The following is a 15,959-nucleotide window of genomic DNA, read 5'->3' as shown; positions in this document are numbered from 1 at the left end:
GGAAATCAGAAGCAATGATGATAACAGGATGTTGGCCTACGTGCTTGGATAGACAGGTGAAATTCAGGTGGTCAAAAGGGGGCTTCAGGTATCTGGGAGTCATTCTGACCCATACCTCAAAACAGTTATATAAAGCAAACTATGATAAACTTATTTCTCAAATCAAAAATGACTTGGAAAGATGGGAGATGCTTCCTTTGTCTTTAGTTGGGAGGGTAGAATCTATTAGGATGAATGTCCTGCCAAGATTGTTATTTCTTTTGAATGCGCTACCTATCAATGTTCCTGTATTTACCTTTACATTTCTGGATAAGCTTGTTTCCAAATTCATATGGCAGAACAAAAGGCCTAGAGTGAGACTCAAAGTCCTCTGTGCATGCAAGGAGAAGGGTGGATTAGCCTTGCCGCATTTCAGAAGCTACTACTGGGCAGCACAACTTGGAAAATTGGTTTCATGGATGAGATTAGATATGGACACAAAATGGGTACATATAGAGCAAGGTTCAGTAAAAAATATATCGCTCTCAATCCTTCCCTTTCTAAATTCAAAAGTAAGGCGTAAACTTAGGATACAAAACGAATGTGTTAATCATACATTAAGGGTTTGGGAGAAGACAAGACGATTGTTGAATTTACCTCTATCTTTATCAAGGGCAGCAAAAATAACTACTGCCGGTGACTTCCTGCCAGCAAAAATGGACAGTGGTTTCTTTAGATGGGCGGGGAAGGGCCTCATCACAATAAATCAATTATTCGAAGGAATGACTCTCAGGGCTTTCTCACAACTTCAAGCAAAGTGGGGCATTGATTCTAAGGATTTATTTAGATATTTTCAAATTCGGCATTACCTGATGACACACAAAGAGTGGGACAAAATTAAAAAAGTTCCATCTAATTTTGAACAATATTGGATTGAGATAGCTGAGAATAAGATGAACACTAAAAACATAATATCATGTATATATGGCAGGGCCGTATGGATACATCAGTGGATACACTTGATGTGAAAGCTAAATGGGAATTGGAAGCTAATGCCATAATTGCTGACGAGGAGTGGGAGAGTTCTTGGGTGCCCTGGCAGAAATGTTTAAGCAGCCCAGTTTGGAGGGAATTTGGTTGGAAGTTGAGAGTAAGATATTTCAAAACTCCTTTGGGAATAGCTAGTTATGATAATAATTGTTCCCACTGTGTTGGAGGGGTTATGTATAATAGGGACTTTTCCCACATCTTCTGGGATTGCCCTAAATTACAAAAATTCTGGGAGAATGTGAAGCGACAAATATGTGAGATTTTGAATTTAAATAGACCAATTGAACCACAGCAACTAATTTTGGGTACTATATCATTAACGGATTTAGGGAAAAATAGCGTTTTCATGCTCAGGGTTCTTTTATTGATTGCACATAAAATGATCACAGTAAATTGGCTTAAGCCCCATCCACCCACACTGGACCAGTGGTCTCAAAGGCTTAAGGAAGTAAATTGCATGGAACACATAACGGCAAACCTTCGACTCCAGACGGATTTGTATCTTGAAAAGTGGTCACCTGTTATAATGTATTTGGAAAGGTGAGACTACTGTCTCTGTTCAACTGGGTTAGATGTACTAATTAGATCTACAAAGAATATTCTTTCACCTCTTTGCTATTTGATTGTCCCTGTATTTTGCATTTTGTCAGTTTGATACCAATATGAGTATTGATACTTGTCATAATGTGTGAGACTCTGTCAAGGAACTTGTTCTAATAAATGTTCCAAAAAAAACAAAAACAGCTTAGTGTTCTTTGTCGACGATTGTTTTTGGACTTTAATTACACGTGTCACTGACAGATTTGATCGGCTGTAGCTAGCTAGCTGCTTAAGCTAATGTTAGCTCCAGGAGTAGCTTAAAAACAGCCTCCAAAATTGAAGGAAATAAACGGCCTTGATCTGTATGAACACAAGGAGTGGTCGGGTAATATAAGCAAGTTAAAAAGTGTAACAATTCTGGACATGTTTTCCTGCCTCATTTGTGGTGTAAGTGCTTACACATTTGAGCAGTTTCAAAACTGTAAATCTCGAGGCCCACCTTCCATTCACTAATGGACCAGAAAATCATCGTTTGCGCAAAAGTAGTTAACCTCATCGCCACTCACCACACACATCTCTTTGTGTCACCACTTCAAACTCAAGAAAACAATATCCTTTTCCAAGGCCAACACTGCATCACATTTAGTCATTACAGTTTGTCTTTCACTTAGATCACATTTTGGTTACCGCTAAGTTCATTGATAAGTGTGCTTTCCAGTCAAAGCGGTGGTGGAGTCATTGCTGTTGTTGTTGCTGCTGCAGTTTGTTCTTTCTATTTTGGACTAGTTTCCACCATGGTGATTAACTAGTAAACTTAAAAGCTGTAAATGCGGTGGCTATGTTGATTGTTTTTTATTTTATTATTTATATTATACTTGGGTCAATGTTACTTATGTCTTAGGTTGTGCACTCTCAACGCCTTCATGAACCTCCACTCAAGTCATGGGTGATCCTCAGCTCCAGTGATCAAGTGGAGTGTGCACAGTGTCCACTGCAAACTAGAAAGCTGAAAAAGCACACTTCATTAGCTGTCCGTTTCCCACGCTGGTTGTGAGAGTGATTATGGCAGTTGATAATGCAGCCAACGTTTACCATTCCACCGTGTTTTCAAGATGGATAAGACAACCTTGTCATCTAGTAGTACTCAGTCTCTACCATAGCTTCCGTGTCCTAAAATCCCACAATGCTTTATGTCGCTCAGTGCAGCTCACATCAGGATCCTACTCTCTATATACAGAAACATGGCGGATAAAAGTAAATGTGCTGTTGATGTTGATAAACTTTTAATCAATTCATATACTGCATACATATGTATGTTTATATATTTCCTTACATATAATTTGTAATATGGTATTAGGTTGTAACTGTTAACTGCTGTCCACGTAGAGCACATGATGACAGCATTAGCGCCTGGTTAATGCTGCTAAGCTATGATTGGACAATCTGTGTTAGGGGAGGGGTTTTGCATTTGATTACATGACAGCAGTTGGTGAGAGGACCTGGGGCATGGCTGCTGTATCTGATTTCTAATAGGTAACAATGTATGGGTCAACTATAAGAAATATTCAAAAGAATATGTCAAGATGTATGTTGGTCAGCAGCTGGTTAACTGTATTAATAGAGTTGCTCATGCCATGTATTCACATTATATGTAGCCTACATTTCATTTATGGACAGCTCCAAAAACATTAGCACCGTGCCAAAGAATCTACAGGTACACCAAGTTTTACGTTGACCTTCCGGGTGTCTTTTCTTTCTGCAGGATATAAATATGTTCAAAGTGCAGATTAGACTGTGAGAGTACAACTACAACTCTCACCCTTCACCCATCTGGCAGTTTAAACCACATATTAAGACATTATCCAGCCTTCAGCTTCTACAAGCCCTCATTTCCTGGCTTTAAAAATACAGAGAGGCGCCTGAATGCTAAAGCTTAATTGTGTATCAACTGTACAAGAGACATAAAATGATTGCTTTCTTCAGAGTACATCTATATTTAGCTGTAAAGGCAAATGCAGTGCACAGACTGTCCTTCATATAATGTAGTTTTTGTCAACATACATTAGTCAGGTGGTCTTTACTAAACACTGTCTGGTTACTTCAGTGTTTTCAATTATTGCCACTTCTCTCCCTTTGTGATGCTGCAGTGCTCCTGAGCTTGTGAGCAATTTATTCTGATACACGTGTAGCAGACATGACAAAATATTTCTCGTCTATTAAAGATTTAGTATCAGAAGTATGCATCAGGCTCTGTCTCAGCCAAAAGTCAGGCCGTGTATTTTTGGACAAAGCTAAAGTTCATCGCTGTTGTTACGTGGGACGTAATCTTCCTTTTATCCCTTTGTCCATCTTCTTCTCTGGAGAGGCTGATGATAGTGAGGGCTTCACAGTGCAAACACACGCTGAGGCCCCTGCAATGCATTTTGGCAGGTCAGGCCCTCTAGACCATGAGCCTTTGTCAGGGTCGTAGACCTGAGTGGCTCTAGAGAACGCCATACTCTCCCAGCTGTAGCCCCCAAGCACATAGATCTTCCCTGCCCAGACTGAGAGCCCCGCCTCACTGTTGGGCATCAGCAGCTGTGCCACTTGGGTCCACTGGCCGCAGCGTGGGTCATAAGATTCTACCTGCAGGATATCAAAGCGCTCTGTGGTGTCTTCGTGGTCATCGCTGCCTCCGATGGCGTAGATGAGGTGGTTGAGGGAGGCCATGCAGTGCCAGCCCCGGGCCAGAGACATGGACTGGCGTTCCACCCACACTTCATCGTCCCGTGATGGATCGTAACTCAAGACATCTCGGCGGTATGGGCCGATCTGATAGTCGTGACCACCCGAAATGTAGACTACACCACGGTGGACCGTCCCAGCATGGCCGTAAGTAAACCTAGAAACGACAAAATTCAAAAAGCCCAATGTAGCATCGAAACAAAAAGTTGGCAAAACAATAAATAGGCACTACAGCCACACATTATAGAACTGTAAACATAAGCTTGAATATTAATACCAGGGGGAAAAAATACATTTAGGCCCACGTGGTGCCAAACAAAAGTTACAAACAAAAATTACGACCCGTCTACACACACACAGATGTTTTTGAAAACTGATATTATTTCCCTCTGTTTCGCCTTTCGTCCACATTCAAACTGAGATTTGGGTCAATATTACAGATATTTTTTATAAATGCCTTTAATTCCATTAACAGTTTACTTGGGTAGACACGTAAAACAGTGTTTGGAATACAATGACATAATATCCTCAATTCATGCATGTTCATCGTCGCTTTGTGTGCAACAGAAAAAAGCTACAACAATGGCAGACTGTCAGTTTCCTAATGTTTTGTTAGCACTGCTTGGTCTAATGACTACTTTACACTTAAACTCTATTGCTACCCCACTTCACAGACAAATGGAGCCGTCTGCTGCACCCAATGTTATTTGCTACACGTCAGCATCCGCTGGTTAAAATCGGCCAGGAATGACAGTTTAGGATCAGACCTGGTCCAACCAGCAGATGGTGGGACAGCTTCAAGAGTGGGATTGTTGTCGATGAGGAGTAGAAGGAACACTCGCATGTTTAAGTGAGCTTCTTCGTCCTTATATTGACTAGGAATCAATGGTGATGAGATCTCCAACAGACTGCACGCTTAACTACCCTTGGGATGGGGACGCCGGAGAGCATTTGGGGTCATTTTAGTGTGGATGGAGATATAATGTTAACTAAAGGTTGTTTGGACAGAACTGTTTTTAAAACTGAGGGAAGGACTATTTGTTTATAAATACATCTGTATACAAAGAATAAAAAGGTTTGCCATTTCTACAGTGGCCATTTTAGGACATCTCTTATCAGATTAATTGTCAGACTTGACGTTTTCTATAAGCTGTCAATTTCCATCAGCTTCAGCTGCACACAAGATAAAATACAAAGTGGGAAGAGTGCAAATACAAATAGTGTAAATATGAACAAGGATTACTCCTTTCCGGTTGTGCGCCACCACAAAGCAGTCACGTTGCACTTACAGTTCACATCCATGTCTATGAAAACACAAATGCTACACACTACCTCTCCCTGGCAGCACAGAACATCCATACAATCAGCACAGTTTCAAGGTGGACATTCAAGATTACTGTCACCAATTCAGTGACTGTTCAAATGTCTCCCCTTCTGTTCCCGAGTTACGACGTTAAGTAATGGCCACAAAAGTGTTTTTGCAGAACATTACGATGTTATGTTGGCCCAAAACATGTTTTGCAAGGTCACAGAGACCTTGAACTTTAACCATCACATTTTTTTTGTGCCAAATTTGAAGAAATTTCCTCAAGGTGTTCTTGAGATACTGTGTTCAAAAGAATGGGACATACAGTGGTGGAAAAAAGTTTTCGGACACCCCATGCATTTGTGAAATATTGCATTAAGAATCACTCTTAGGTCTTCAAGTGCAATTTCTTTTAGTACAGTCACAGCCAAAATACTAAATAAATCCTAAAAAAGCCATTAAAAACTTAAAATTGATTGGTTCCATAAAAATACATAAGAAATTTTGAGTATTGGGTCATTTTGGTACCAGTGATGAAGGTCGTTCTTTTTATTAAAAGACACAATTTTTGTTGCCAAGTTTCGTGTCTACATAAAGCCAGCACATTTGAAAGTTCTTCAGACACAAAAATGGCTAAAACAAGGAACCTAACGCAGGAAACATGCCTGAAGATAAAGATTCTCAGCCAGGAAGGGTACAGCTGCTGCCAGATAGCCAGGAAGTGCAGATGCAGTCCTTCAGCAGTTGGATACACTCTGCAGAAATACAGACGAACCAACAGCTTGGAAGACAAACCAAGATCTGGGCGTCCAAGGGTTTCTTCAGCAAGAAATGACCACATCCTGATCCGCATGTGCAGGCAAAACCGCCGAATGACATCACAGGAGCTTCAGCATCAGTGGTCAAACCAAACTGGTGTCCAGTGTTCCACCCGCACTGTACGTGGCTGACTTTTAGATCATGGCGTAAGGTCCTACAAGGCTATCAAGAAGCCCCTGATCAATGAGAGACGGAGATTAGCTCGGCGTCGTTGGGCCCAGGCACACAAGAACTGGACAGCCAGGAATTGGAAGAAGATTTTGTGGTCAGATGAGTCCAGTTTCCAGCTTTATCTTCCTCCTACTAATGTGAGGGTACGCAGAAGGCCAGGCGAAGCATTATCTCCAGCATGTACAGTACCTACTGTCAAGCATGGTGGAGGCAGTATCATGGTTTGGGGATGCATGAGTGCTGCTGGTGTTGGTCATCTCACTGTCTGTGATGGCACATTGAACTCTACCAAGTATTGTACCATTCTCGAAACCCACATGCTCCCTTCTGCGCGTGCACTGTTCCGTTGAGGTAAAAACTGGATGTTTCAGCAAGATAATGCTCCTTGCCACACATCCAAGGCCAGTAGAACTTGGCTGCAGGAGCACAGTATCCAGGTCTTAGAGTGGCCAGTTCAATCCCCGGACATGAGCCCCATTGAAAATCTGTGGTGGATTATCAAAAGGTCTGTTTCAAAGAATTTAGAAGAATGAAAAGCAGTAATTCAAGAAGAATGGGACAAGATTACCCCTCAACAGTGTGAAAGGCTCGTGGGGAACATGCCAGCCAGGATTAGAGCTCTACTACGTGCCAATGGCAGGACTACTAAATATTAATTTGATGATATGATGGTTTATTTATTTTTTGTTCAGTTTTGAACACATTCTCTGTTATTTGTTGACTTTGATACCGACAATGTTGAGAACTGACATATTGAAACTGTCAAGAATTTAGTTTTGTTAGTTTTTCTTGTAAACAATAAACAAAAAAATATAATTTGTATTTGTTTGTATCTGTCTAATGCAGCCACACCTTTTGAAACACAAAAAAGATTTTTCCTCAAATATTTCATGATAATATTTGAGATTGTGTAAAATTTTAAGGGTGTCCGAAAACTTTTTTCCCACCACTGTATATATGGACAGCCTGGTAACACAATGCCTCTGGCCATGGCTGTTGCCGCTGCAGAGGCATAAAACCAAACAATAATACTATCAAATTGGAAGTACAGGTAGTAAGAAAGCATGGTTAACACAGAATATTCATGATAATGTCCATGACATTGCACATTATGTCCCCTGAGACGGCTGTAAGGAGGTGAGTTGCAATGGTAAAATTCTGATGTAGTATCATATAATCAGGCTCAATTTTACATTTACTTTACACTGTAGTTTGTAAGCTAAGGCTGACATGAATTTCACACACACAGTGTTTTGACCTACTGGGAGTGTTATTTGAAAAGTCAGGCAGACGCCAAAGTCATAGTGAGAGTCATACATAGGAGTAAATCCTCAGGGGACCTTAAATGTCCAATTTCATGGCGAGCCATCCATGACAGAAATTTCCCACTAAACAGCAGACCCAGTAGTAACATGTGTTCCTACCTGGGCAGTCCTGCCACATAGGACCAGCAATCCTCAGCGGGACAGTAAACCTCCACAGAGGACAAAGCTCCGGTGTCATTCCTTCCACCCACGGCGATCAGGCACTCTCCCACCACCCCCAGGTAAAAATCCACCCGCCGCTCATTCATTGGAGCACCCTGTGAAAGCATCACACTGTCACTGTGTCTGGCCTAGTTAATTGCTAAAGGACAAGCACAGCAAACAGGAAGTGAGACAAAAGAGTAAACAATGGCAGCTTGAAGGTGGGGAATCTTCTTTTACTCTGATACATTCTCAGATTACTTCCTGTTTGTGCTCAAGTTGAGATGAAACCTTAACCTGCATGTTGTGTGTATGCTTTACACGTTTCATCTGAAAGCTGAAAAAAAGTCTTTGATAAAGAGAAAGGAACTGGCTCTTTGGTACAGTACCCTGCTCCACTGGTTGTGGCGGGGGTCGTATCTGTACAGCAGGTTACAGGCAGCGTCTCCACCGTTGTCCCTGGAAGAGCTGCCGCCAGCAGCAAATATGAAGCCCCCCAGCACAGCCAGGCAGTGGTGGCTCCGCTGTGCCGGCAGCTCTGTTTCCACCTCCCAGCTTCCAGTTTCACCGCCCAGTCGGCAAACATTGGCACTCAGCTCCTCTCCACGTTCTGACACCTTAAGTAGGAAAGGGAGGAGGTGACAGGAATCCATGTCACGTATAGCAGGAAAAAAGCAGAGGTGTGTCTTATATACTGAACAAAAATTTAAATGCAATACGTCTGTTCATTCTCCCATTTTTCACAGGTTTAAGTGAAAGATCTAAGAATTTTTTTCATGCACTCAAGATAATCCATCCACCTTCCAGGTGCAGCATCTCAAAATAGTGATTAGTGACAGCACCATAACTCCACAGGTACGCCTTGGGATTGTCACAGTAAAAGGCTGCTCTAACATGTGTAGTTTGATGACACAACGTAAGGCCACAGACGTCTGAAGTTTGGAGGGAGTGTACCATTTGCACTCTGACTACAGGGATGTCCACCAGAGCTGTTTCCCATGAACTGAATGTGTCATTTCACTGCCATAAGCTTTTGAAATTGCCAGAACCCATCTTAGGGAAGCTCATCTGCATGCTCAAAATCCTAACCAGGGTTTTGTGTGGTTGTGAAACCAGTTGGTTTTGCTGCCAAATCCAGGGAAATAACACTGAAGACATCTTATGGTAGTGAAGTAACATTCAGTTTACGCGCAACAGCTCAAGTGGACATTCCTGCAGTCAGCATGCCAATGGCACATTCCCTGAAAACTCGAATTTTTACAACTAAAGTCTGACTCAGGTTTCAGGTCTACAGTTTGTCTAGAAACTCTAACCTGCTCATGTATTGAACACATTTTTTTGCTAAGGCTGTAATATCTAAACTTTGCTGTGAATGATTTTTTTTGTACAGCTGAAAACCAATATTTTATATGAACCCATTTTTGAGCAGAACAAAAAACAAACAACCCCCCCTTCCCCCCCCCAAACATAAAGAAATCTTTTATATAGTAATAAACTTTGTGGACAAACACATTATGATATCTCTCAAAATTAAGTCATCATCAAAGCAATCCATCAGCAACCTGTACCTCTCCTCCAATCAGCAATAGCTGCTCGACACCTCCCCTCAGAGTGGTGCGACCAGTTTGCAGGAGTGGCTGGGCGCTGGGCCTGGCGTGGTACTCCAGAGCTTCCTCCACGAGGGCCTCGCAGCCTGCCTCCTCTGGCAGCAGGGCTCGCAGAGCCGGTAGCACTCGGTCTACGAGGTCCCCCACTGGCATCAGAGGGAAGCGGATGTGGGAGAGGAGCTGTCTGGCATGAGCGGTGCGCTCAGGAGTCTGGCTGAGCCACTGCAGGGTGGCCTGGAGAAGTGCCTGCTCACTGTCATGCTGAACCTGATGATGAAGAGTGGAGCTCAGATATTAATGATGATGGCTTCTTATGATCTTACCGAACATCTAACCCCTCTCTCCTAAACATGGTCCCATTGTTTTGTCAACTACTATTTCTGAGTTCAAGAATAAACTTTCAATGTGGACATATAAACATCCTACAGACTGTACCTGGCCACTGGAGAGGTAGGACGTGAGTTTGTGTAAAGGAATATCATGAAGGAAATCGGGGGTGAAAGATAGCGTAGCGAAGCGTGTGAGGATGAAGTGGTCGATGAAGGTGTCGAGTCGCTCCAGACTGTAGAGCAGAGCCAGCTCCTGCAGGTACAGGTAGTTGTCCTCACTCACCTCCCTTTCCAAGTACTGACAGCAGAAATCCACCACTCGCCACACCTGAACAACAGCAGAGTTGGAAAGCAGAACAAGTACAACATTGACAAATATTTGAAGAAATAATATTTAACTTTTACTGTAACTGAACCAGCAGGTTTTTACATTTGATAGGCCATCATAATGAACTATACTGGTTCTTTCATTTCATAACAATTCAAAGGTAATACTTCATTTTAACTTCTCTTATTAAGTATTTTTTTAGCGTATTATATATATATATATATTTTTTTTTTTTTTTTTTTCATATATCACATTATAAAAAGTGTTCTTTTTATTATAATACAGCACAATATCCAAGGTAACTGGTTCAATGTTGATGAAACTTGGGAAAGTGATGCATTCTAACCACTGAGTTTTGGCCTGAAGCTGAGCCAAAACCAATTTGTCCATCTGTCCTTCACACACACTGTAATATGCTACGATTCACCCTAATTCTTCTATTTAACATCATGTGTTGAACAGAAAGTATCCAGTTTCCTACCTGCAGAAGGTGGGCAGCTTCCAGCACATAGTCAATGTTTCCTCCATCCAATGGTAGCTCACCGCTGTACAGGAAGTCCACTACAGCATTCAGACCAATGTAGGACATCCCAACCAGCTCCACCTACAGACAGGAAGAGGACAATGAAGGTTAATCAGGAGTCAGACATACAATAATGTCTGTAGACATTTGTATTTCGCACTCTATCCAATTACACAGTTATCACAACACGACATATCCTAATGACTTTACTATTAATCATCTACATGTAAATTGAGAAAGACAAAGCAAGATGAATGCATTTGTGAGAACAATAATAAGGAAACAGAGGACACAGAGGCTCCCATTTTTCATTTCTCCCTGTGTAGAAACATTTCTTTGCACCCTCCTAAGTACCTCCTGCTGGCGTTCCTCTCTCATGCCCAAGGTGAACATAGCGTGAAAGTATGGGCTGGAGACAGCCAGCAGGGCTCGGTGAGCAGGGACCCGCTGGTTGTCAGCCACCAGCACCACGTCACAGAACTGGCTGTGCTGCCGCTGCTCGTTGAGGCCCTGCAACACCTCCACGGATTGATCCACACAGCGGAATACCTGCCGACACAACACAGCACAGTTGGTTAAAGGTAAGTTTGTTAAAGGTCTTGGGAGTGCAATTTTAACCCTCTCCCAAGGATGGGATTTGTTTCTAACAATACACAATGTAAGAAAAACTGCTTTTTATGCTCAAAATTAGGGTGCATGCGTCTGCTTAGAGCTGAAGGTTCAGTTTAGAGATATTAACATGCAAACTGGACATATTATAGACAGTATGTGGAGAAATAAGGACGTTTGAAACAACGCAATGACAGTTCATGGATATCTATGGATGTAATGATGTGTTTGGAATTAATATTTGGCTGGACCTTTGGGAGTGTAATGTATGAGGACTGTGTAAGCAGTGTTTTGCTGGCATAATATCAATCTGTGGATTATAATAACCCTTACGCTTCATAGGTGAGTTATAACTGTTTGATTGTTTGTTCTTTGTGTGAGTGAAGCATTTATTGAACCTGCCGCAGTGGTTGTATCTTGAAATGGTCTACATCAATTGAATTGCAGAAAGCTTTCTTACGATAGGTTCTATGAGTAAACCACTTCAACACAGCAAATACAGCAGTTATTTATATATCATAATCATCAACTAAAACCTATGTATTTCTTCTGCAGCTGTGGTCTCCTTTAAATTTCTAATCTGTTTTAACCACTGGAGAAACAGTGTGATGTTCTACACAGGATTTTTTGAGGATCCACCCTCTGTAGACACAGTTCAAGAGCAAAGATATTTGAGGATGAAAATTCCATGATACATGTTACACATTTTCCATGTTTGTATCAAATGTCTAAGAGTATAGAGAGGAAATTAGGTGCACTAGAATTTTACATATCCCTGCTGCAGTTTACCAGACTGTCGTAACTCCCGGTGGCTGGCTAGCTCAGGCCAGCTTGTAGCACATTTATTAGTCTGTCTGCGTTGAAACTGGTTTTTAGAGTGATTGCGTGTGTTATGCTGGTTTGGGTATTGACAGTCAGTGGCTGTTTGGGGATAACCTGTATTTTCTGAATATGTATAACAATGACAGCCTTGCAGGTGGTCCAGGTCTTTGACTCACATATACAATAGAATTCTACACACAGGAGCATTAAAGGTACCTCATGGACTTTCTGAGCATTATTGGGTTTATGGAGCAATGTTTGGACAGGTGAGTTCCTGTGTTGACTGTACATTGACATCAATACAATTTTAAGCCCTTGAGGACACACAATGGCCCTATTTACATGTGGTTTTAAAATGTGTCTTGGCCAGTTGGCTCACAAGTTGACAGCGCTAAATACAAGTGTAAACAACCACCAAGACGCAGTGTTATCTGATCACTTAAGCCACTTGAAATATAGCCTATCTATTGTAGTGTAGTGTAGTACATGCTAATGCGTTCCTGACAAGGACTAACAGGATCAATGCATGATGTGGTGGTCATTTAGGTGACAGTGCTCAAACCATAAAAATATCATTACAAAAAAGAAATTATAAAATGTATTTCTATGGCTCCAACGATACATAACTTCCTATTTTACAAAAAGTTGGGGAATGTGTTGCATGACCATCCATCAGTTTGCCCTACAGAAGGAGACATGTTGTAATCTGCTGACAGCAATAACTTACAGCTGAAGTGACACAAACTGCTGATGTGACTGGCAAGAGTGTGGATGTACTAACTGTGCGAAGGGCCCTTTGACATGCTAGCGGAAGTGACGCAGACACTAACAAAATCTGATTATAACTGATCAGCTGAAGATACACGATAGATACAGGTGTTTATGGCAATGCGTCTTGACTGTCCGCTTGTGTTCAGATCACGCTTTAAAACCAAGTGTAAAGAGGCTGATTGAATATTGGTGAGAAACACTGAATGTAAACATAACTTTTTTATTACAAGAAAACCCCACAAAGCACATTTAAGTGTATGTGCTGCTCACTACAAATTACATGAAAATATGTCTTAAATATTGTAATTGTTCTCAAATGTTGAGGCCTTATTCACAAAGACATCTGTTTGCTGAGATTCTGGTGTCTTAATAACGATGAGTATCAGTTTCGAAAAGTAACATATAGAGAGAATAAGAGAAGTAACTGAGCTCTGTGATCATGCCTCTCACTGACACACATACACACTCACCTTGGACGATTCACTGATCCGCTGGGGCCGACTGACACGGCTCGGTTTGCCATTGTCCATTATGTCCCCTCAGGCAGGCATCACCTAAGGGACATACACACATATAATACTGAGTAAGAACTTCCACTATCCTGAACAAAACTTTGTTTTTTCTCCCATTTTCTCAGGTTTAAGTTAAAGATCTCAGACTTTTTTATGCACTTAACAGATGTATTTCTTTCAAATTTCGGTTGCAGATTTGTTAAAATCTGTGTCAGTGATTAACTGTCCCTTTCTCAGACAATCCATCCACCTGACAGGTGTGACATATCAAGATGCTAATTAAACAGCATCATTACCACACAGGTGTGCCTTGGGATGGTCACAATCAAAGGTCACTCTAAAATCTGCAGTTTGATAACACAACACTATCGCACAGATGTCGCAAGTTTTGAGGGAGCGTGCCATTGACATGCTGACTGCAGGATGTCCACCAGAGCCGTTGTCCATGAACTGGATGTTTGTGTCACTATCATAAGCTGTCTACGAATCTAGTAGTACATCCAACCAGTCTTACAACAACAGACCATATGTAGCCACACCAACCCAGGGCCTCCACATGCAAGATCATCTGAGACCAGCCATGTAATCAGCTGATGCAACAATTGATTTGCACAACCAAAGAATTTCTCTGCAAACCATCAGAAACTGTCTCAGTGAAGTTCATGGGCATGCTTATGCTCACCAGGGTCTTAAACCTGACAGCAGTTTGTCACTGTAACCAACTTGTGCTGTTGTGAGATTGGTTGGATGTACTGCCAAATTCAGGTAACAGCACTGGAGGTGGCATATGGTAGTGACATGACATTAAGGCCAGGTGCAACAGCAATGGTGGACATTCCTGCAGTCAGTTTGCCGATGGCACGCTCCCTCAAAACGTGTGTGTGATCAGTCTGCACATTTTAGAGTGACCTTTTATTGTGATCTTCCCAAGGCACACCTGTGTAATGATGCTGCTTAATCAGCATCTTTATATGCCAGACCTGTCAGGTGGATGGGTTATCTTGGAAAAGGAGAAGTGCTCGCCAATTTCTATAAATTTTAAGACAAAAATTTCAGAGAATTATATCGAGTGCATGAAAAAAGGGAGGAGGAGCAAAAACAAAAGTGTTGAGTGTAATTTGTGCCTCATTGCTGTACAGAAGTGTAGGCTAAACAAGAAAAGCTAACGTTGTGTATCCTAAATTAGTACATATTGTTAGCTGGTAACTACACCGTCAAACAGTCAGTAACAAGAGACTATGTTTCTCCCAAATCTCCCATTGTTATTACATGAGTAGCGCTTACATTTGAACGTGTCGTGGAGAAGAAGATATCAGAGGACACTGTTACAGGCAGTGGCATCTCTCGTCACCGCAGTTTAGCACAGGAAGGAGAGGAAGCTGTATTTTTGAAGGAAACGATCAACATGCGACGCTTTTCAACGACGACAAAACGTGGAGAGCTTCCCGAAACGGTCTCTGGTGACACAGTGTCTTCTTACAGAGACACATTCCTGTAAATACATTTGTTCTTACATTTCTTAGACCACTGAGAGAGAGGAAAGACTGTGGGTAGCGTCGGCTAGCCTGTATAAACAAATGCTTTTCCGGTATAGGTTTTCAAAATAAACTAATTTGTCTTATAACAAAAACAAAACAACACACAAAAACTAAAGCAAAATATTCAAGGAATGATGATGAGAAAAAATAAAAATGGATACGGTAAAATATAATAACTCCAAAACCTGACAGCTTCGTAAAGGGGTTCAAGAGATTTTTTTGTCTTAAATTGAAGAACTGTTACAAAACATTGTTTGACGCAGAAACAGCGAGTCACAGGGTGTTTGAGATGAATGTGACAACAGGATACTACTGTCAGGCCCCAGTGGTCTCTCAAAATGTAACTGGTAATTAAATTTTCACTTGTAAATGTCATCCTCCTCCTATTTTAACATCTTATTTTGAAGCCAAAACCTTTCAGCCCGGTGTTGTGATTGACAGCTGGTTAGAACGGCGCTGACTCCAGGAAATAAGATGCACACAATGGACCAATCACAACCAGTTAAATGCGAGTACATTCAAGACCTGCAATTTCAGCGAACGTTTTAAAGACATTTAACATTTCGATGATCTGGTAAATAGATCATTATGAACTTGAAAGCAGGGTTGCATTTCTGTCAAAAGAATGTGAATGCAAGCACAATAACTACACATATTAGAGAAAAATAAAACACAAAAGCCTTTATGAGGAAAAATTCTATAATTTTCCATGCCTTGCATTGCAATATCCTTATGCTTATTTTGAAATATTTCAAGCATTTGCATGGCTCATTAAAGGGAAACTACGGTAATTTTGAAAATGAATTGACTTCACATGTTTGCACATGTCCTATGGTCTGAAACAGTCCAAAAATATTAGTAAGCA

General features: G+C 41.4%; 1 protein-coding gene across 1 annotated transcript; it reads right to left on the bottom strand.

Annotated features, from left to right (window-relative positions):
- Nucleotides 1–1,513: 1,513 nt before the first annotated feature.
- Nucleotides 1,514–15,116, bottom strand: klhl36 (kelch-like family member 36). The gene is made up of 9 exons (XM_049573721.1): nucleotides 14,841–15,116; nucleotides 13,515–13,598; nucleotides 11,197–11,391; nucleotides 10,801–10,923; nucleotides 10,098–10,319; nucleotides 9,624–9,929; nucleotides 8,445–8,672; nucleotides 8,014–8,171; nucleotides 1,514–4,450 (listed from the first exon to the last, which is right to left on the bottom strand). Exons 2-9 carry the CDS (start codon nucleotides 13,572–13,574, stop codon nucleotides 3,880–3,882), a joined length of 1,863 nt encoding a protein of 620 aa, XP_049429678.1. The 5' UTR covers nucleotides 13,575–13,598; nucleotides 14,841–15,116; the 3' UTR covers nucleotides 1,514–3,879.
- Nucleotides 15,117–15,959: the final 843 nt, after the last annotated feature.

This window comes from Epinephelus fuscoguttatus, linkage group LG4 (genome assembly GCF_011397635.1).
Source record: "Epinephelus fuscoguttatus linkage group LG4, E.fuscoguttatus.final_Chr_v1".
Taxonomy (NCBI): Eukaryota; Metazoa; Chordata; class Actinopteri; order Perciformes; family Serranidae; genus Epinephelus; species Epinephelus fuscoguttatus.
The sequence above is the reverse complement of the archived record's forward strand: the minus strand, read 5'-3'. Positions and strand labels throughout refer to the sequence as shown.